The 20,323-nt window shown below is 36.8% G+C and overlaps 2 protein-coding genes and 1 long non-coding RNA gene across 4 annotated transcripts in view; 2 read left to right on the plus strand and 1 right to left on the minus strand.

Annotated features, from left to right (window-relative positions):
* The window catches only part of LOC126618457 (uncharacterized), a 55,977-nt gene extending 38,076 nt beyond the window's left edge, over nucleotides 1-17,901 (plus strand). Inside the window, exons 1-4 of one of the 2 annotated variants that reach the window (XM_050286537.1) lie at nucleotides 15,884-15,979; nucleotides 16,154-16,323; nucleotides 16,616-16,714; nucleotides 16,865-17,901. In XM_050286537.1, the coding sequence (XP_050142494.1) occupies nucleotides 16,177-16,323; nucleotides 16,616-16,714; nucleotides 16,865-17,761 (1,143 nt within the window). In that variant the 5' untranslated portion in view covers nucleotides 15,884-15,979; nucleotides 16,154-16,176 and the 3' untranslated portion in view covers nucleotides 17,762-17,901. Of the gene's footprint in view, nucleotides 1-15,883; nucleotides 15,980-16,153; nucleotides 16,324-16,615; nucleotides 16,715-16,864 lie in introns of those variants that run through there. The other variant, XM_050286538.1, reaches the window with a different exon arrangement.
* On the minus strand, nucleotides 3,097-4,977 carry LOC126618461 (uncharacterized). Its single transcript, XR_007621726.1, has 3 exons — nucleotides 4,669-4,977; nucleotides 4,209-4,267; nucleotides 3,097-3,215 (listed from the first exon to the last, which is right to left on the minus strand). It is a non-coding gene; the product is annotated as an uncharacterized LOC126618461 (long non-coding RNA).
* On the plus strand, nucleotides 6,091-9,697 carry LOC126618458 (uncharacterized). The gene is made up of 8 exons (XM_050286539.1): nucleotides 6,091-6,248; nucleotides 6,465-6,525; nucleotides 7,865-8,007; nucleotides 8,109-8,206; nucleotides 8,287-8,368; nucleotides 8,473-8,528; nucleotides 8,948-9,066; nucleotides 9,176-9,697. Exons 2-8 carry the CDS (start codon nucleotides 6,480-6,482, stop codon nucleotides 9,337-9,339), a joined length of 708 nt encoding a protein of 235 aa, XP_050142496.1. The 5' UTR covers nucleotides 6,091-6,248; nucleotides 6,465-6,479; the 3' UTR covers nucleotides 9,340-9,697.
* Nucleotides 17,902-20,323: the final 2,422 nt, after the last annotated feature.

A 20,323-nucleotide genomic window follows, 5' to 3' on the forward strand; every position in this document is an offset into this window, starting at 1 on the left:
ATGGCGCCCTTCCTTCATATCCCCTACTGGTCCCCTTACCGTTGGGGCTTCGGTGATGAAGAACGATATGACAGCTGCGGTGGTGGCCCGGAACCTTGTCACTCCTAAAGATAACAGACTACTTGCTAGACGGTCTGATGAATTGGCGGTTAAGGAGTCTCTGGCCCTTAGCGTGCAGTGTGCGGGTTCTGTATCCAACATGGCCCAACGCCTATATGCTCGAACCCGTCATGTTGAGTCGTTGGTGGCTGAAATACAGAGTCTCAAACAAGAGATTAAAGGGCTCAAGCATGAGAATAAAGAATTGCACAAGCTCGCACACAGTTATGCCACCAGCATGAAGAGAAAGATTGACCAGATGCAGGACACCGATGGTCAAATTTTACTTGATCATCGGAGGTTTGTGGGTTTGTTCCAACAACATCTGCCTTCGTCTTCTGGAGCGGCACCGCGTAGTGAAGCTCCAACTGATCAACCTCTGCCGCCTCCTACTTCTGTGGCCCCGCCGACTGCTAAAGCCCCGCCTACTACTGAAGCACCACCCGACCAATGAATACTATTAGTTTACATCATTGTAAAATTTTAATTTTAATTTTTTTTTTTTTTTTTTTTTTAATTTTATGTTTTTTTTTTTTTTTTTTTTTGATTTTTTAATTGTTTTTTTTTTTTTTTTTTATCATTAATTTTAAATTTTATCTTTTTTTTTTTTTTTTTTTTTAAATATGTAAATTAATGTAAAGAGATTTTGGTTAATCTTCCCCCACACTTAAACTAAATAACACAAACTCACAGAAATCAACCAAATAACACAACTAACTAAACAAAACAAAATGAAAGCAGTAAAGATAAGGATGGAAGAATGCAAAGCTGATTGGGTTAGTGATTCCAAAATCTCCCTTCGTTGAATGCTTGGGTTGCCTCCCAAGAAGCGCTTGATTTAACGTCTTTAGCCGGACGCATCTTTCCTTTAAATTTCCCTCGGCTCCATTTGAACCTAAAATCAAAGAAAGAAAAATAAATCAAAAATCAAAAGTAAAATACACAAACACCAATATAAACATAAACAAAAACAAAAATAAAAGGATTAGCAAAGTTGCTAATCCCCGGCAACGGCGCCAAAATTTGATGCGAAATATATAAGCACACAAATTAAACCCTCTTTTTGACAATTGTAGTATGGATGTAAGTAGGGTATCGTTCTAGGCCGGGGATTAGGAGGGATTGCTAATCTATTCTAAATTAATTTAAAAATATTAAACAAGACTTAAGGACACAAAATTAGGCTAAAAACTCTAATAACTCGAAACACACTTAAAATGACTCAAAATAATGAAAACAATTAAATTAAACACTAGGAACTGAAATGGACGGAAATTAAATTAAAAGACTAACAATAAAGAAAACTAACTAAATAATATAATTTAATAATGGATGGGTGTTTGGTTTTGATGAAAAGTAAATTAAACTTAATTAAATTACAGAATTGACAAAAACATAAAATTAAGGTAAAATGATAAATGACGGACTAGCTAGAGGGTTCTTCTCCACACATGACACATATGCAACCTAAATTGATTTTCAGTTGTTCTTTCAATAAATTATTAATTCTCAATGCCCCAAGTTAATTAGGTACGCTTAAATTAACCCTCAGTTTTTCCACAAGTTATTGGGTTGGATGATTGCATACGACAACCCAAAACATTCCCTACAAGTTCCCTACATGAGTTGCATAATAGAGATACAAGCAAGAATCAATAAGTTCTATGAAAAACATAAGCATTGACGAGACACTCGTTACTATGATTTGCATGAAACTTATGCCAAGAATTTACTTAACGTGATTGTGACTAGCAACCTTCACTACTTATGAATATAAGTTCATAACGATTAGGTGAAATTCCCTTATATTCTAGCGTCAAATTCATGCATGTAAATTAAGCGTGCACTCTCAACCAACATACACAAATCAGTTTTTATACGAACAGATAAGTAAATTGAAATCACAACTTATGAAATCACAACCGAAGGTAATCAATTCATATTACAAATATAAATCATGGCTTTGAATTAACCTCTAGCCAAAATAAAATTAATTACACATTATTAAAACAAAAATAAAATAGGAGTTTGGAAAGATTAAACCGAAAGAAGGTGATCTGTTGCTGTGCAGCTTCACTGCGTCGTCAGTACGTGCTCTGTCAGTCACTCCTCTCTCCTGCACGTCCTCTCCTTCTTCCTGACCTCCCGCGCCTCACTTGCCCCGTCAGCCTTCCACGCTGACTGCTTTCCTTCTCGCAGCTTCACGCTGCCCAAAGGGCAGCCCTCCCCTCTCGCCTATTCCCCTCTCCTCCTTCCTCGCGCTTCCCGCGTCTTCTCCTTTCTTGCGCCTCCTGCGCACTGCTGCCAAAGCAGCCCCCCCCCAGTCTCTTCCCGTGTTCTGCGAGCTGCCCAAAGGGCAGCCCCTCTGTCCACCCCGCTCCCAGACCCCCCCCCAAAATCACCTCCTTTTATATCTCCACTTCTCTTATTTTCATTTATTCTTTCTGGCAGTCACGCCAACCTTATTTTTTTTTTCTTTGCTTTTTATTATCTGCCATGCCTCTTTGTACCACTGACTGCATCATGATGTTGAGCAATTGCTAAAGCATCTGCCAACGAGTCCCTGTTCTGCCTTCTTGTTTCTGTCGGTCTCCCCTTATATTTTTCTTCTTTCCGTCTGTCAGTCCATGTGCCTTCTTTTCAAGGTATAAGCTGGGAAAGTATTTTTGGCAGCAAGATTCTTTTGTGCTATTTTTATTTTCTTTGCATAACAAATCCTAGAAACACAAAAATAACGTAAATAGCTCAAAAATATAAGGAACTAACTAAGAAAAGACGAGTGAATTTGAAGTAAAAATATATATAAATATGATCCGATCAGATGGGAGTAGTGACAGATTCAGGAAATAATATTAAGGGGTCAGTAAGAATAGCGCGCAAATTTTTTTTAACAGAAATTACATGCATATAATCATTTCATCGAGTCTTGGTAGGCCTGAAGTCATTTGGAAAGGCATACTGCACACTTGTTTGAGGTGCTCAAAAGAAAGTCCCAAGATAAAGTACAAGATAGGATATAGGGGTAACCTAGCACTCCAAATCTCTGATAACTGTACCGCTACCCCACCTACGAACCTCTCGAAGCTACTCAGACTTGTTACCTGTAAGATCAGTGCCTACACCATCGAAATGGTGCACCGGCAAACAACAACCCGGATAAGCTACGAACTTATGTGAGCGACAAATAATTCAAAGTATATGATACTAATAAAAAAAACAGTCACCATTCACAATTTGTAAACCTTGAATATAAATCATTCATAAGAAATCGCGACCAAACCTTACCACCTCCAAAGGAGTCACACATACATCCAACAAGTTTTCTAAATCAAAAATTAGAGTTCTCAAAGTCACATTCACATATATATTCAAAACTAGAGTTAGAGAGACGTCGTTCGGCCGAAGCCTACGCAAGTAACCAAATAGGAAATGGCCCCCCAAAGCGGATCAACCAAGTAGAGCCACCCCTGAGAAAGTAACCAAGTAGGTAGTGACCCTCCAATGCGGATTAATCAAGCAGAGTCACCCCTGAGAAAATAACCAAGTAGGTAGTGACCCCCCAATGCGGATTAACCAAGCAGAGTCACCCCTAAGAAAATAACCAAATAGGTAGTGACCCCCCAATACGGATTAACCAAGTAGAGTCACTCCTATAACTATTGGAAGGTGATCACCCAATGCGGATTAACCAAGCATGATCACCTTTAAACGTTTATGGCCATACCTAGGCTATAAGGATCGCCCAATGCGGATTAACCAAGCGCGATCCACAAATAGTATGATCCCCTAACGCGGATAAACCAAGCAGGACCATCCAGGACCATTGCTACGTGGTGCAGACTTAGTGTCACCTAACCCCATGACACTAGGGTAATGGTCCTTCACAATCCATCATTTTTATCATCCATCACATATATATCCCAAAACACAATCCATAACAGTTCAAATATCCAAGTCACCTAATGTTGCATAAGTAGATCGACGACAATTTACTAGAAACAATTATTTAGCATCAGAACTATTTTAAGAATCCATAGTGTAACCACAAAGTTTATTAGCACAAAAGATTTCAAAGCAATAACCATAACACATAGATTATAATCACTCACCTGAGAACCACACTAAAGCACTCAAACACGAGAGTCAAGGCATCACGTTCTATCACCGCCTAACAAGGTACAAACCACATTTAGATTTCCTTCGATAATTCACATACTTAAAACTCTTATATATTTCCCACAACAACATTTAATGAGGAATCGAACTGTCATTCTAAGGTAGGGTCCATGATCTTACGTCACTTATTCCGTAATATCCAATCATTAGATTTTCACTTGTAAGTCCCTAAGGTCCTTAAACATTAACTACCATAGCATACTAAAAGTGGTGTCAATTCAATGGTAAGATCATCAATCGCTAAAGTAATCAAGTGGCGGAGCTTATCGATAAAATACTTAACCAACAACATTTTTATAAATCGAATGTCACACACCAGAAAATTTGACTTTCTCCAAAAATTCTCAAATTTTACAGGAATAAAGATTTCAACAAGTAGAGTAAACTTTATACATGTGGCCGAGTCCAATTTGGCCAGGAAGGCCCTCAAATTGGCTCGCACCCAACGAAACCCTTAGGTGGGTGTCCTTAAATTCGGCTTCCTTGGTGTTCCAATGCCCCAACCACCAGTTGGGTCTTGTTCCTGGGTCCAAGGGAAGTTGATTAAGGGTTATGGTTAGTGGTGATACTCTCCTGAACGACAATTCGTCGTCGAGAACCCCTCGGGTTCTCCTATGGAGTTCTACCCGAATTGGACCTTAAAAACCCTTCATTTTTTATAGAGAGGGAAGGGAGAAGATATTTAAGCAAGTTACAGGTGAAGAAGATAGGAGAATCAGCTGAGAATTGGAGAAACTTACTTGAAATGGCCGGTTTGAAATGGTTTGGTGGTGCTCACGGTTCACCAAGGGGAAGAAAGAAAAATGTCCCCTTTTTCCCTTAGTTTGCCTTTTCTAGCCTCCCCCCCCCCCCCCAAAAACCATCTGATTGTTCTTTTTTATTTTTTATATTATTATTATTTTAAACTAACTTAACTTTTAATTCACACGTGGAAATTAAACAATTCCCACAATCTATAGTTCACATCTTCAAACGTCCGTAACTATATCGTTATAATTCGGATTCGCAAACGGCTTTCGCCTAAGCGTTCAGGGGTTCGAGATCTATTTAAAAACACTAGTTGTAACGTCGAAATATCAACGAAAGATAAAGATTGATTATGAAATTTTCAACTCGATAACTAAACAATTACTAAACTTAAAATTAATGGAATTAAAGATAACTAATAAAGTTAACATAAGCGCGAAATACGAGTTTTAAAATACGAGATACGTAATAATTGGTGAAATTCCGGGGTGGAATTTCACAACAATTGTAATCACAACCAACAAACAAGCCATAGGTAAATAACAATGTTTGATATCATTTACTGAAGTTCGGATGGTCAGCACTCAAGTTATCCCTGGACATTTACTGAAGTTCGAGGGGGTCAGCTGACCCCCCTGCCACTCAATGCATCCGCCCCTGGATGGGAGGAAGGGCAGAGGCAGAAACAACATCCTAGACATATATTTTTAGAGTTGTAAGTGAGAAGAGAATAAGGGTTTGTTTGGTATTGCTGTGCTTTGAAAAAAAACTGCTTCTGCTGTACTGTGAGAATAAGCGGCTGTGAAATAAAGTTGTAGAGTGTTTAGTAAACTTTGTTGTAAAAATTCTTTTGAAAAAAAAAAGCAGTATTATAGTGTTTGATAAATTTTTATGTAAAACAGATGTGAAAAAAAACCGGTTTTTCAAAGTTGGGTTTTGCAGCTTCTTGTTTTTGGCTTTTTTTTCACCCAAAACTGTGAAAAAAAACTGAAGCTGAATGTTTACTAAACACAAAAAAGCTCCCAACTTTTCTTGATACCAACTTTTTTCAGAATCACATCAGTATCAAACCAGGCCTAAAAATGATGCGACGAATACATGTAAAAATAAAAAAAAAGAAAAATAGACGCTGAGATATAATATAAATAGGGAGCCGGAGCCGAAGCCGAAGCAAAACGATTAAAAGGAGTCGGCGCTGGAAAATCAAACTCGGTCAAAAGTAACAGGTCTGTTCGTTCGCTGATATCAAATCCTGAATATGATTTCCCCAAAAATTGAATTGGGAATTTTTCAATTAACGAAAACCCTAATCGATCCCTCTTTTTCGTATTTGCTGTTTTATCTTTGTGGACCTTTAAATCTTTTGAATTCTTGCCATACATTGCTTACTTATAATCATGTTGTTGTTCTCATGTTTGTTTGGTGGGTTTGAATTTTCGCAGACAACGGGCGTAGCCATGGAAGGAAGATTTTCCAGGACTCGCAGACCTTCTGCTCCTCCGGGTAGGGATTTTTTTTTTTTTTAATTTTGTGGTATTTTTTCGGAATTGGAAGTTGCTTTGTTAATATTTTGCAGTAACACTGTGTTTGGATTCGTTAAAATAACTCAGGAATTGAGTAAAACTCGGTAATTGAGCATAGAAATTGTGTTTTCCCTTGTTTTGCAACTATAGTTTTGCCCTCTTTGAATATATAACCCAAAAAATTGAAGCGGGCAATTATATTTTCCCGTGCCCCAAACCCTCCCTCCTAACGTTTTAATGGCGTCGAGTAACCGACCCCACTTAGTAGCCGACCCCACTTAGTGGGAAAAGGCTTTGTTGTTGTTGTTGTTTAAGTGATCACCAAGTCCATGCAGTTGAAAGACATTGCAGGACAAAGCACATAACCGAATCTCCCAAATGGGGTAATAGAAAATTTAAAGACAAAAATCGAGGAAGGTGTAAAGCTCGTTTACGAGTGCTTGAAGATACTTAAGGTTCATGGAGTAAGGGATGGGAAGGAGAAATTGATCTTCACAAGGAAGAGAGATTTGCAGCTATTATTTTCCTGAAGATTCTTTTCTGAATTTGGTTTCCTATCCTCTAGTAAATGGGTTTCTATCTCGGTTTATGTTAGATGTTGGTCCATTTGGTTCACATTAAAATTCAAATTTATTACAATTTGTTAATCTGTTCTTTCTCTGTTCGGTGATATTACAATAGTGAAATGGGACCTCTGACGGGACACGCATCTGCTTTTATTTGGTTAAAATCTTTTTGCTGGACAATGTCAGTGCTAACTTAGAGCAATTTTTATGTCATATTTCATTCAAAACATGAAATATGACATAAAAATTGCTCTAAGTTAGCACTTGGTGCGATGGCAAGTGCCTTCGCCCATGAGCTGTAGGTCTCGGGTTCGAGACTTGGGAGCAGCCTCTCCATAAATGGGGGTAAGGCTAGCCGACATTCACCTCTCCCAGACCCTGCGTAAAGCGGGAGCCTTGTGCACTGGGTACGACCATTTCATTCAAAACATCCCATCAATAGAATTTCTAATGTATTTTATTTTCAAATTCCACATGCATATCTCCTAACAATGGGATTTGTAATTGTCTGAGTTTTAAATGATGGGAATCTAATTTCCGTATTGTTTTGCAATTTCATCATCCAAACGTAGTGTGAGGGTTTTTGGCGTGTAGATATCTTTCTTCTCTAGGATAAAAGCCGGTTGGTCTCTGTAGTTTAAACGTTTTTTTTTTTACTTCAAACTCTCGCAGACACTGGCTTGATATTGTCATGCTTTTAGTCTTGGAGAGGAGATAATTTATTTTCTGATTGTTCAATTTCTGAGGTAACAGCTGAGTTTTTCACCACTGCTCGTTCTATGCTGGAGCAAGCGCAGGCACGCAACGCTGAGGTTCTTGAGGCTTCTCGGGCGTTCAAAGGACATGCATATTCAAATTCCATCTATTATTTAGAGCCTTGGAGTATGCCCGGATTTGTAAGAATTCCTTTCAACCATAGTCCTAATTTATGCTTTCAGTCGATGCGTACACTTTATTCTAATTTGAGCCTCCCTCCTTGCATGTGACCCGGGAGAAGGCTCAAAGAGAGGAAACTGCTGTGGCTTCCGGGATGGCTATGTTGAAGGCTAAGATTGACAGGGGCGAAATTCCTGGCATTGTTAAGGGGCGGGGGAGGTTGGTTGCCATTTCCCTTGTGCACTAGCTTTCTTTATTTTTTGCTATATTTAATTGTATTTCTTCATAAACGGTTTCAGGATTTTCGTTAAGAAGCGCAGATGGGAGTTCCCAATTCCAGGAGCTGGGGAACTGAGGGAGAGGCGTCCAGATTATGTACCAGTAAGAATGCCACCACGTCAAACATGTTTTAGTTCCTTGCCGTGCATTCATTCAGTGGATATACTACACGTATATAATATGTTCCAAATTGAACCTTCATGTAGGTCACTGTGGAGAAAGATGCAAGGAGTAATGGCATTCCTGGCATTAGCATGAAGAAGTTAGTTTCCAATTCCCTTTTAATTAATTTGTTTCGTTTTTCATTTATGCCTTTCGGTATGTGTTTGCAAATCCGACAGAAAAGAGAGAGAAGAAGAGCGAAGATATATGCACAGAAAGCCCCACATGCCTGCTACATTTGTTTTATCGTGCAATTTAAGATTACATGCAGGCCATAGCCTTAGGCACACAGATAGGATGTGGTCATGTGTGTTGTTCACTTGTTCGTTTAGATGTATGCATGAATGTATGCGTGTGTTGAAGGCTTCCTGCCAAGTAATTATTGTATGCCATATCAGTGTGTAAGATTTGCACACAGAAAGCAAAACTTATATAACTCCAAAGTGAAGGTTCATTTGTCTGCACCTCTCTTCTCACATCATTTTGGTTGGACCATCTTGGTTTAATTTCCGACTGCAGATATCATGTCCACGGTGAGATGCCAGTTGGGGAATTTGTTTATTTTATTCGGCATCAGATCGTGCTCCCCATGTCCAAGCCTCTGTTTGTCTTCTTCAAAAACACTGAACCTCCTGCTGGTGAGCCACAAACTCATTTTTATTTTAGGCATAACAATATCGCCTTGTCGCACAGTTAAAGTTGTGGTGGTGATGGTTGTAATGATTCTAACAAATGTAAATGTTACAGATGCCTTGATGTCAGAAGTGGATGGGGAAAATAGGGATGAAGATGGGTTTCTTCACATGTCCTACAGTGGAGAAGCGAATGCCTCTGGATCCATCAATCACGAGCAAGAATGGATGGACAAGGCACTGCCTGGATATCGCCGGTTGTACATGCAAGGTGCTTAGTCATCAAACTTTGATATCCAGAAATGGGAGGGGATCAACAGTACTGGAACTATATTGAAGTTTATGGCATTCCATTCCATGGTTGGAGACTTTAATGCATGTACTTGAAGTATATTTTGAGGACTATGCGTCGGACGGCGTAAATATAATAAACTTTCTTCTGTGTCTAAATAGGGATTTTGTGTGTCTGCATTTTCATGCACTTGGGAATTCCTCATCAATAACGCCTTTTATTCCCATAAAAAAATGCTTAAATTTGAAATTTAGATGTGGGTTTGTTGATGGATTAATTTCGGGAATTCATTTGTTAAAGTATCACATTGAATTTTAAAGAGTGGACTTGAATTGGATTTTGACAGCTAGTGGTATTCCTCTTCACTGATAAGTGAGACGTCTTATGTTCGATTATTGCCAAAGGCGAATTTGAACTGCATTATTGCTAGACTTGGCAGTCTTTGACACGATACGAAAATAACGGGTTTCGGGTCAACACGATAACTTATCGGGTCACTATCGGGTGACCCGTTAAGAACCCGTTAATAACGGGTTCTTAACAGGTATACACGCGGGTAACACGTGGGTAACCCGTTTCGACCCGTTAAGAAAAAAATTATTTTAATAATTTTAAAGTTTAATTACTAAAAGATTTATTATAAAATACAATAGTCATATTAATATATACAATATATTCTATATTAAATATATAGTTTTGTATTATCGTTCTATATAAATTATAAAAAAATAAAAAAAAAGTTTGTCATTATTTATTTTTATTATGAGAGTTCCTTATTATCATTACTAGGATAAATTTTACATAACATATTCTTGTCCAAAATTAAAATATATTAGTATAGTATTTGTATATGCAAGAACTAAGAAGACATACATACAAGTATGAAAAATGTGAAAGAATATATAAACACTTGTGATTTATCATTATTCCTTTACGAATAGATAATTGTTACACTTATATTATCGTTTAGATTTTTAAAATCCTTCAAACCCTCATGAATAATGTTTTTTATTTGAGGGAAAAATTAATAAAATTAATAATAATTATTGTAGAAGTGTAAAAAATGTAAAAATATATATATACAATCACTCATATATAAAAAAATGTAAATGCTTTAAATTAAAAATCAAATTTATTCATTACATTCTTATAGGGTTGAAGAGTGTATATGTACAAAATCATCAAAATCGAAGCTAAAATAACCGTTAAATTGTAATTTTTCGTTTATAATCGTCGAAAACTTTTGTTCCGTTACGTAATCTCTGAATGTTTGTTTTTTACGATTTTTTAAGTTTGCAATCTCGGAATGTGTACAAATAAGTTTGACGGTTGGATCGTTGAAAAAAGTTTCGTAGAATGCATATTGCGTCAAAATGGTATATTAAACAAACACTTAGAGTTAATATTATACTTCTATTAAGTATAAAATAAGTTTTTCCACTAGTGTAAATACTTTAAATTAAAGATCAAATTTATTCATTACATTCTTATAGGGTCAAGGAGTGTATCTGTAAAAAATCATCAAAATCAGAGCTAAAATAACCGTTAAATTGTGATTTTTCGTTTATAATCGTCGAAAACTTTTGTTCCATTACGTAATCTCTGAATGTTTTTTTTTTACGATTTTTTACATATGTGATCTTGGAATGTGTACAAATAAGTTTGACGGTTGGATCGTTGAAATGTTTTTTGTAGAATCCATATTGCGTCAAAACGATAGATTAAACAAACACTTGGAGTTAATATTATACTTTTATTAAGTATAAAATAAGTTTTTGTGGTATCCACTAGTGTAAATACTTTAAATTAAAGATCAAATTTATTCATTACATTCTTATAGGGTCGAGGAGTGTATCTGTAAAAAATCATCAAAATCGGAGCTAAAATAACCGTTAAATTGTGATTTTTCGTTTATAATCGTCGAAAACTTTTGTTCCATTACGTAATCTCTGAATGTTTGTTTTTTATGATTTTTTACGTATGCGATCTCGGAATCTGTACAAATAAGTTTGACGGTTGGATCATTGAAAAAAGTTTTGTAGAATGCATATTGCGTCAAAACAGTAGATTAAACAAACACTTAGAGTTAATATTATACTTCTATTAAGTATAAAATAAGTTTTTGTGGTATCCACTAGTGTAAATACTTTAAATTAAAGATCAAATTTATTCATTACATTCTTATAGGTCGAGGAGTCTATCTGTAAAAAATCATCAAAATCGGAGCTAAAATAACCGTTAAATTGTGATTTTTCGTTTATAACCGTCGAAAACTTTTGTTCCATTACGTAATCTCTTAACGTTTTTTTTTTACGATTTTTTACGTATGCGATCTCGGAATGTGTACAAATAAGTTTGATGGTTGGATCGTTGAAAAAAGTTTCGTAGAATGCATATTGCGTCAAAACGGTAGATTAAACAAACACTTAGAGTTAATATTATACTTCTATTAAGTATAAAATAAGTTTTTGTAGTATCCACTAGTGTAAATACTTTAAATTAAAGATCAATTTTATTCATTACATTCTTATAGGGTCGAGGAGTGTATCTGAAAAAAATTATCAAAATCGGAGATAAAATAACCGTTAAATTGTTATTTTTCATTTATAACCGTCGAAAGGTTTTGTTCCATTACGTAATCTCTGAATGTTTGTTTTTTATTATTTTTTACGTATGCGATCTCGGAATGTGTACAAATAAGTTTGATGGTTGGATCGTTGAAAAAAAATTTGTAGAATGCATATTGCGTCAAAACAGTAGATTAAACAAACACTTAGAGTTAATATTATACTTCTATTAAGTATAAAATAAGTTTTTGTGGTATCCACTTGTGTAAATACTTTAAATTAAAGATCAAATTTATTCATTACATTCTTATAGGGTCGAGGAGTGTATCTGTAAAAAATCATCAAAATCAGAGATAAAATAACCGTTAAATTGTGATTTTTTCGTTTATAACCGTCGAAAACTTTTGTTCCATTACGTAATCTCTGAATGTTTGTTTTTTACGATTTTTACGTATGCGATCTCGGAATGTGTACAAATAAGTTTGACGGTTGGATCATTGAAAAAAGGTTCGTAGAATGCATATTGCGTCAAAACGGTAGATTAAAGAAACACTTAGAGTTAATATTATAATTCTATTAAGTATAAAATAAGTTTTTGTGGTATCCACTAGTGTAAATAATTTAAATTAAAGATCAAATTTATTCATTACATTCTTATAGGGTCGAGGAGTGTATTTGTAAAAAATTATCAAAATCGGAGCTAAAATAACCGTTAAATTGTGATTTTTCATTTATAACTATCGAAAACTTTTGTTCTGTTACGTAATCTTTGAATGTTTGTTTTTTATGATTTTTTACGTATGCGATCTCGGAATGTGTACAAATAAGTTTGACGGTTGGATCGTTGAAATTTTTTTTGTAGAATGCATATTGCGTCAAAACAGTAAATTAAACAAACACTTAGAGTTAATATTATACTTCTATTAAGTATAAAATAAGTTTTTATGGTATCCACTAGTGTACATACTTTAAATTAAAGATCAAATTTATTCATTACATTCTTATAGGTCGAGGAGTCTATCCGTAAAAAAGTATCAAAATTGGAGATAAAATAACCGTTATATTGTGATTTTTCGTTTATAACCGTCGAAAACTTTTGTTCCATTACGTAATCTTCGAATGTTTGTTTTTTATGATTTTTTACGTATGCGATCTCGGAATGTGTACAAATAAGTTTGACGGTTGGATCGTTGAAAAAATTTTCGTAGAATGCATATTGTGTCAAAACGGTAGATTAAACAAACACTTAGAGTTAATATTATACTTCTATTAAGTATAAAATAAGTTTTTATGGTATCCACTATTGTAAATACTTTAAATTAAAGATCAAATTTATTCATTACATTCTTATAGGGTCGAGGAGTGTATATGTAAAAATTCATCAAAATCAGAGCTAAAATAACCGTTAAATTGTGATTTTTCGTTTATAACCGTCGAAAACTTTTGTTCCGTTACGTAATCTTTGAATGTTTGTTTTTTACGATTTTTTACGTATGCAATCTTGGAATGTGTACAAATAAGTTTGACGGTTTGATCGTTGAAAAAAGTTTTTGGACCGCCAGCAATAGATAATTTTGTAGTAGTGAAACCTTAAATTTATTTAACCGCCGATTGTCATTTACGCTTTATTCTTCTTACTGAATTTCATTTTTAAAATTTTATTTTTTTGAAAACATGATCATCTGGCGGATGTAAGAAGATAATATCACGTTTCGATATTTACGGTTAACTGAAATATGAGTCAATGTCATATAATTTGTAGAAACTTTATAAACATCAAGCAATATTTTCACTAACCGTAAAACTCTAAATATAATATCAACGATCCAAATAGTTCATCTACCTGCACCCTCTAATAGATCATGTTTTCAAAAAAGAAAATCTTAAAAAACGAAATTTGATGAGAACAATGAAGCATAAATGTAAACAACAATCAACGGTTAAATTTTGATCTATGAATTATATGACTATAGTGGCGAATTTTGAAGTTAAGCTCTTTATGAAAGTTATAAAGCTTGTCATTACAAGTGTTTATATATTTTTTTCTATATTTTTTTACACTTCTACATTAATTAAAAAACTATTAAAAACTTTAGGTAAGCGAAAATATACTTAAAACAAAATTGTGTTTTAATGTTTTGGATGTGATAATATGGAATGTATATACTTATTTAGTATTATGTTTTTCATTTGATTATTTATTGGTTTAAAATATATTTTCCTTAACGGGTAACAGGTCGGGTCATATTACCTGTTAATATTATCGGGTCGATTTTGGGTCGGGTCAATTTACCCGTTTATTTTAACGGGTGTTACACGACACGACCTGTTAAGATATCAGGTATGACACGAAAACAACACGAACACGAAAAACACGACACGAATGCCAAGTCTAATTATTGCTAGCCCATAGTAAATAAATCACCGAGCTATTAGTTGTGCGAGATTAAATATAGGAATAGGGACAGGCCTAAAAACAGTAGCGGAGTGTTTTGTTAAAACTCTCAATATAATAAGGTTTAGGGTGTGAATAAATCATGAATTTACTAGTAAATAAAGACAGGCCTAACGAGCCACGGAGGCCCAATGTTGGAACAGTAGGCCCTTTTCTCCAAACCATACCGGCCGAATTAGGACCCAAGTAAAAAATAAGGAAAGAGAAAAAAAATAAAGCACGGAACCGACGTCGTTCCTAGTCTCGCGCGATTTGTCCGTCCACAATTTCATTCCGTACAACACAAACAAGTTCAGCAGCCTCGGACAAAACTCTCCGACTCGACGACTAGACAATGGCGTTTTCCACCACCCCCAAAACCCAAATGCCGCTGCCGCCTCCACCGACGCCACCACCACTACCTCCACCTCCACCTCCGGCAGACCATCTGACGGGAGTAGAAGTTGCAGTTCGTCTCTGCCGTGACGCCCAAGGTAACTAAAACGTCACAAACCCCAACTCTCTTCTTATCTTCTTGCTTGTGGGTGCTTGTAGTTTTGATTAGATTCTTTTGGTAAATGTGATGTTTCTTTGGATTATTTTCGTGAGTTTACTTGATGAATAGCCGTTTAAACTAGTTTTTGATATTTTTTGAATGGGTTTATTTTCTTGGTTAATGCAATTGTTGTGCTTTTGATTTTCTTTCTTCTTGGTTAATGCGTGTGTGTGTGTTTCTTTATTTGTTGTTGGATTTTGTGAACGCACAGGTTTATTTCTTAGTTCTGATCTTATTTGGTACTTTCAGGGTATCATCTTCCAAGAAAAACTGGTTCTGGGAATGTCTCGGTGAAGAATTCAATCATCAGCACTCACTTGCAGCGCTTTTGCAACGCGCTCAAAGAAAATGGGAAAAGTAAAGGTTTCAAGGAGTCATCCATTACCACTATCAATGCTCTGAATGATACAATCGTTAACGGGAAGAAGCTGTGAGCCCTCTGTTTCACTTGTTCTCTGTCTTTTTATTTGTCAAACTGTCTTCTCCTCTAATGTTCTTTACTTGGGAGGTTGGATTATATCCATTCCGGACAATGGACATGCATGTTTCTGACCTTTTTGAAATAAGTAAAACCTGTGGAGCTTTTGGACAGATAATTCGCATGTTCATTACATTAGCTAAAACTTATTTGTTCTCCTTCATTCCTATCACAACAAGATGGACCTTACCGATGGACCAACTATTGAATCTTGGATGGAAATTTCTTTTACCTATTGCTCTCGGTGATCTATTTTTACCAACCTCTTTCCAACTCTTTTCGCTGTACAGTTGCATTCTATATTCACAACTTGTCTCAAAAAGTTATTCTTAACCGAATAAACTTCAATGGCTGATTTTTACAGATGTTAGATTCTGTATAACCTCCCCTTTCATGTCTTTAGTTGTTCGATTCTGTATAGTTGTTGATACTTACATTTGCTTATATTTCTAACCTGTCATTTCTCTCAGATATGTGTCAAATTTTATCAAGAAAACTGACAAGATACATTCCCATGACAAACCATTATGTGCGACTGTGTGCGTGAAAAATTTGGACCCAAATGCCTCTGAGGATCTGCTGCTGCTGCTAGGTAAATGTCCCAACTTTCTTCATTTCCTAGAATCTAAATGTGCATCGCGATTAGAATATTTGTTTGTTGCATGGGCTCAAAATAGAGCTCATAGTGTTTCATTTGCTGCTACTTTTTCTTCTGTTAAGGCTACATTTTGCCCACATCTGTCTGACTTGAGTTTGTTTATGTTAGAAACAAATTCCGAAGGCAGACTAATGTCTCTGGAACCTCCAAAGTGGGCTGTCCTCCGCCCAATCCAGTGCAGTGTTTCTCCTAGGCCTCCTCCTCATCCTATGTTTACCATCCGACAGCCTGTCAATCGTTCCATCTCACAAAACGACCTGCGCCACTTGTCCTCATGCGTAAGAACTCCAAGTTCTCACCTAATCAGTCTTTTGCCCTGCGTCTCTACATTTGCGTGTTTTGTACGTTTGTAGTGCTAGGATTGCGAATTTCCAAAAAGAATGCAGGCTCAGTTTTTCTTTCTTTCCCTTTTTATTATACGACAAGATGAAGAAAAGTGCGTCAAGTTTCCATCGTATAGTATTGTTTTAAAGTTGAATTCATACAACTCCTAAGGCACGTTATGGACATACAAACTTAAGCTTGAGAATTTTCAATTCACTCATGAAGGTGGGACTTGGTGTTGCACAGGTGGGTGAAATTGTAAAGAATCGTGGATTGATGGTATGCATAACCATAGGATCAGCTCAATCTCAAATATTGGAACTTCCAGAAAAATGGCAAACAGAGGTGTGTCGCATACTTTATTAGTTCTATGCACTTGCAGTTTCCATCAATTTTATGTTCACATATACTCCACAAATTATGTTTGATACTTTTAGTGTTCTTCCAGTTGACACTTTGCTAACGGTTCTCATTATGCTTTCTTTGGTTGTACAGGCCACGCCCTATGACTATGACAACCCTGGAGCCGGAGGGGGCGGAGGGGGTGATCTTTTAGACGCAGTTGTGGGTAATGCCCTAGCCTTGGCTCTAGTTCCAGTTCCAGTTCCAGCTCCAGCTCCACCTCATCAGGTTGTGGATGGAGGAGCTATCATCCCAGTAGTTGGTGATGGGGATGGTGGAGGTGGACCAGGGGCTGGAGGAGGAGTTTTGCCCAGAGATCCAGTACTCTCGGTCTATGGGAGTATGTTGGGATGGCAGAACCCATTCAACTTTAATTCTCGATTTCAGTTCTCCCTGAATCTTGACATAGTCCATGGTGTGCACGAGGTGGAGCATTTCATCAGGGGAGCATACACCTCTCTTTTTCTTAATGCTGGTTTTTTGGTTCCGGACCCTTTTATTTGCACCTATTGGCTCGATTTTGGAGAAGGTGGAGGTCAGGTGATGGCATCCGAGCAGGCCATGGCTCTCACATGGCAGCAGTTCTACGAGAGCGCTGATTGCGTGCTGGCCTTACCGCATATGGATGGGAAGTCTGTCAATCTTTCTAGGGTGTTGGAGGGAGGCATATGGGCTAACAGAGGGGCTGTGAATATTAGAGCATATGGAAATGTGCTTGACATGGAGGCCGATATGGTCGCTCTTGTTTATCCGGGTTTCGCGGAATTCCCTGCACACACATTCCAGTATTGGGTTGACGGGATATGCATGACCACACAACAGATTTTAGGTTTGCAGTGGAATGTCATAGATAGGTATTTGACAGCAGTTGATTGTTGGGATTTTTCGGCCCGTCAGGCTGCAGTTATGGGTGCTGTTGCTGCAGAAATGCCTCAGGATGAGATTGGCAACGACATGATGGAGATACCACCGGAATTGGTTAACGAGTGACCGCCGCTATCTAGCTATATGGATGCTTTAGCTTTTATGTTGTTTTTATCTTCTTGAGAATATAGGGATTTATGATATTTCCTCTCTTTGTTGTACAGCTTCCTTATGGAGCTTCAGAGCATGTCAAATATTTTTTGTTTTTACCTTTCACCATTATACAGAGTAGACCAGTTGTCATGTTCACTTGTAACACCGCCACACGTGGCGTCACAATTTCATTCAAATTGTAATACAATGTATTTGGCTCTGCCTCCAAACTGGCTCCTCAGCCTCATGTGTTCCCTTCCTTCCAACCACAAAGCTGAGCATAAGAGTGGTGATCTTGATGAGCTATAATCTGTTCCTCTCGTGCCCCCTCCGCAACCTTCGTCTTCAACCTCCACTCTTCCCCTTGTCTCACTTCCCAACATTCCATTTTTCCTTCACTTCCAAGCAACCCATTTGCTCCCTTCTTTCTTCTGGGTCCATCAAACTCAAGAATTTTAGGATCTTAGACCATGTGCAATGGTGTGTGTGTCTCAAAACCTAACCGAGAAACAGCTTTTATCCTCCGATGATTTTGGCTTCAAATTTTAGGCCTGCACGATTAAAGAATATTTGTAGTCTATTTTTCTTTAGGTAACTTTCTTAAATGTAAATTCTTATTTTTGAAAGCTATTCGTTGAATGTTCATTACGTCCAGCAATGTACTTGCCAATGTCACTATTTTCCGCGCCTTCCAATTTCTAGAAAACTAACCTACGGACTATAAACATAGACTCAGTGTGTGGCTTAATCTCATGAAGCTGCCACCAGATTTTGTTGTGGCAATTGTGCCTTCTTTTCCCCCATGTTTTCATTCTGTCGCCGAGCTGAGCAATGGAGATTCCGGTGCTAATGTGAAGCGCCTTGAAAGATCAGTCACCTCTCAGCAGAGCGCTCAAGGATTTCGAATGATGTTGTGCAGTTGCTTCTGAAGCAAGTGACTGACAGTTGAGTGAAATTTCAAACTCTTGCAACCATTGTATTCTTGTTGCCTGCAGACTCGTCCTATTCCATAAACTTGTGGTGCTGTGGTTGGTATCCATTTCAGATGAAAGAAAATTATGTTGCAGGAATTGTTCGGCCAATTGAGTGGAATTTGGTACTAGTTGCGTCTTGTTTTAGTCGTTGAAGTCGGGCTTCATTTGGCACAACTCTTGCACTTTTTAAGATTTTTCGAGGATTGGAATTGCGATTTTTACAGTTTATGAAGTTTGGCTGCAAGTCTTTTTTCACAAATTGTTTGCATTGTTCCTTGGATTTGAACTTGTTCCAAAGAAAATTTAAGATGCTGTGCTAATATTACTCTTCAAGCTGCCCTAAGTGTAAAGAAATGCAGTGTCATCTCTTCCTATCTTTTACATGCAAACAAGCTCCCTCTCTTTCTTACTCACCTCAACAATACCTCCTCATGTATACTCTCTACATTCCTAATCATTACGGGCAGCTTCAAACAAGTTCCAAATCAAAAGCCAAGAGATTATAGTGAGTGCCACTGAAGAATGATATGGCGAATCGAAGCTACTATGAATTTTTTTGCCAACAATCAAACAAACACTTGGACAACCCATATGAGCTCGTGTGCCCATTAGGCTTCGGACGTGGATGAAAGGAGGTTGAGATTCAACTGTAAAAGCAATTGCTCTTTGATTTTAAGACCAAAACGGACTTGTCCTCCCAATCTTTTCTCTTCCATTTTCTAAAGAGAACGACTCTTCATTCTGACCATATTCAAGGGATCTGACTAGATTATGGGGTTATTTCATACACACAAATTAAGAAGCAAATATAATATTTGCTATATTATTTGATTGTTAGTTTAAGTGATATTTATTGTAAATGTATGATTTGGTACCTCTCATTAACTTCAACATTTCAACTCCTTATGACTTACTAGCGTTTCTGCACGCGCCATACAGGTTCTCTCTCTCTCTCTCTCTCTCTCTCCACATTTGTTCATACGTTAAGACATCTTTACCAATTCATACGTGTTCTTCATGCCTGGCACGTGCAAAAGTCCTCTTTTACATCACGCGCGCTACTCGTGGCATACAGGGTTTTATTAATCATAGGTGCTGCGCGCCCCTAAAAATCTTTTAAATATGTTTGATAAATGTGTAAACGAAATAACGTTAATGTTTAATTGTACGACGTAGGTCACGTTTCTTCAAGATATGGTACGTTTTGATACATAAATTCAAAACAAAAGATGAACAATATGTACATACAAAAACATGAAGTGAACTTGTAACTTCATTGTTCCATTAACAAATCATGGTCTGTTTTAATGGTTTAGTCTCATTAATCATGGTCTTTATTTTATGTCCACTTACTACTATATTTTCCAATTTTTTTTTTCTCGCATACTATGCTATCACTACCAACCAAACAGCCTAAAAAGTCTGTGACTCATTGCACCTCTGCAAAACATTTTCCTTCACTTACAGAGTGGCAAGAAGAAGGCACCACCCAACTGAACATAGTTAAATAAAAAAAAGTATACCACATTGTATAACCACATGACAATAAAGAAGAAATATG

The sequence above is a fragment of the Malus sylvestris genome, chromosome 4, assembly GCF_916048215.2.
Source record: "Malus sylvestris chromosome 4, drMalSylv7.2, whole genome shotgun sequence".
Taxonomy (NCBI): Eukaryota; Viridiplantae; Streptophyta; class Magnoliopsida; order Rosales; family Rosaceae; genus Malus; species Malus sylvestris.

Coding starts and splice junctions, on each gene's coding strand:
- LOC126618458 (XM_050286539.1), top strand. CDS start 6,480: ATGGAAGGAAGATTTTCCAGGACTCGCAGACCTTCTGCTCCTCCGG. Junction 8,008..8,108: donor CTTGGAGTATGCCCGGATTT/GTAAGAATTCCT, acceptor ACCCGGGAGAAG/GCTCAAAGAGAGGAAACTGC. Junction 9,067..9,175: donor AAACACTGAACCTCCTGCTG/GTGAGCCACAAA, acceptor TAAATGTTACAG/ATGCCTTGATGTCAGAAGTG.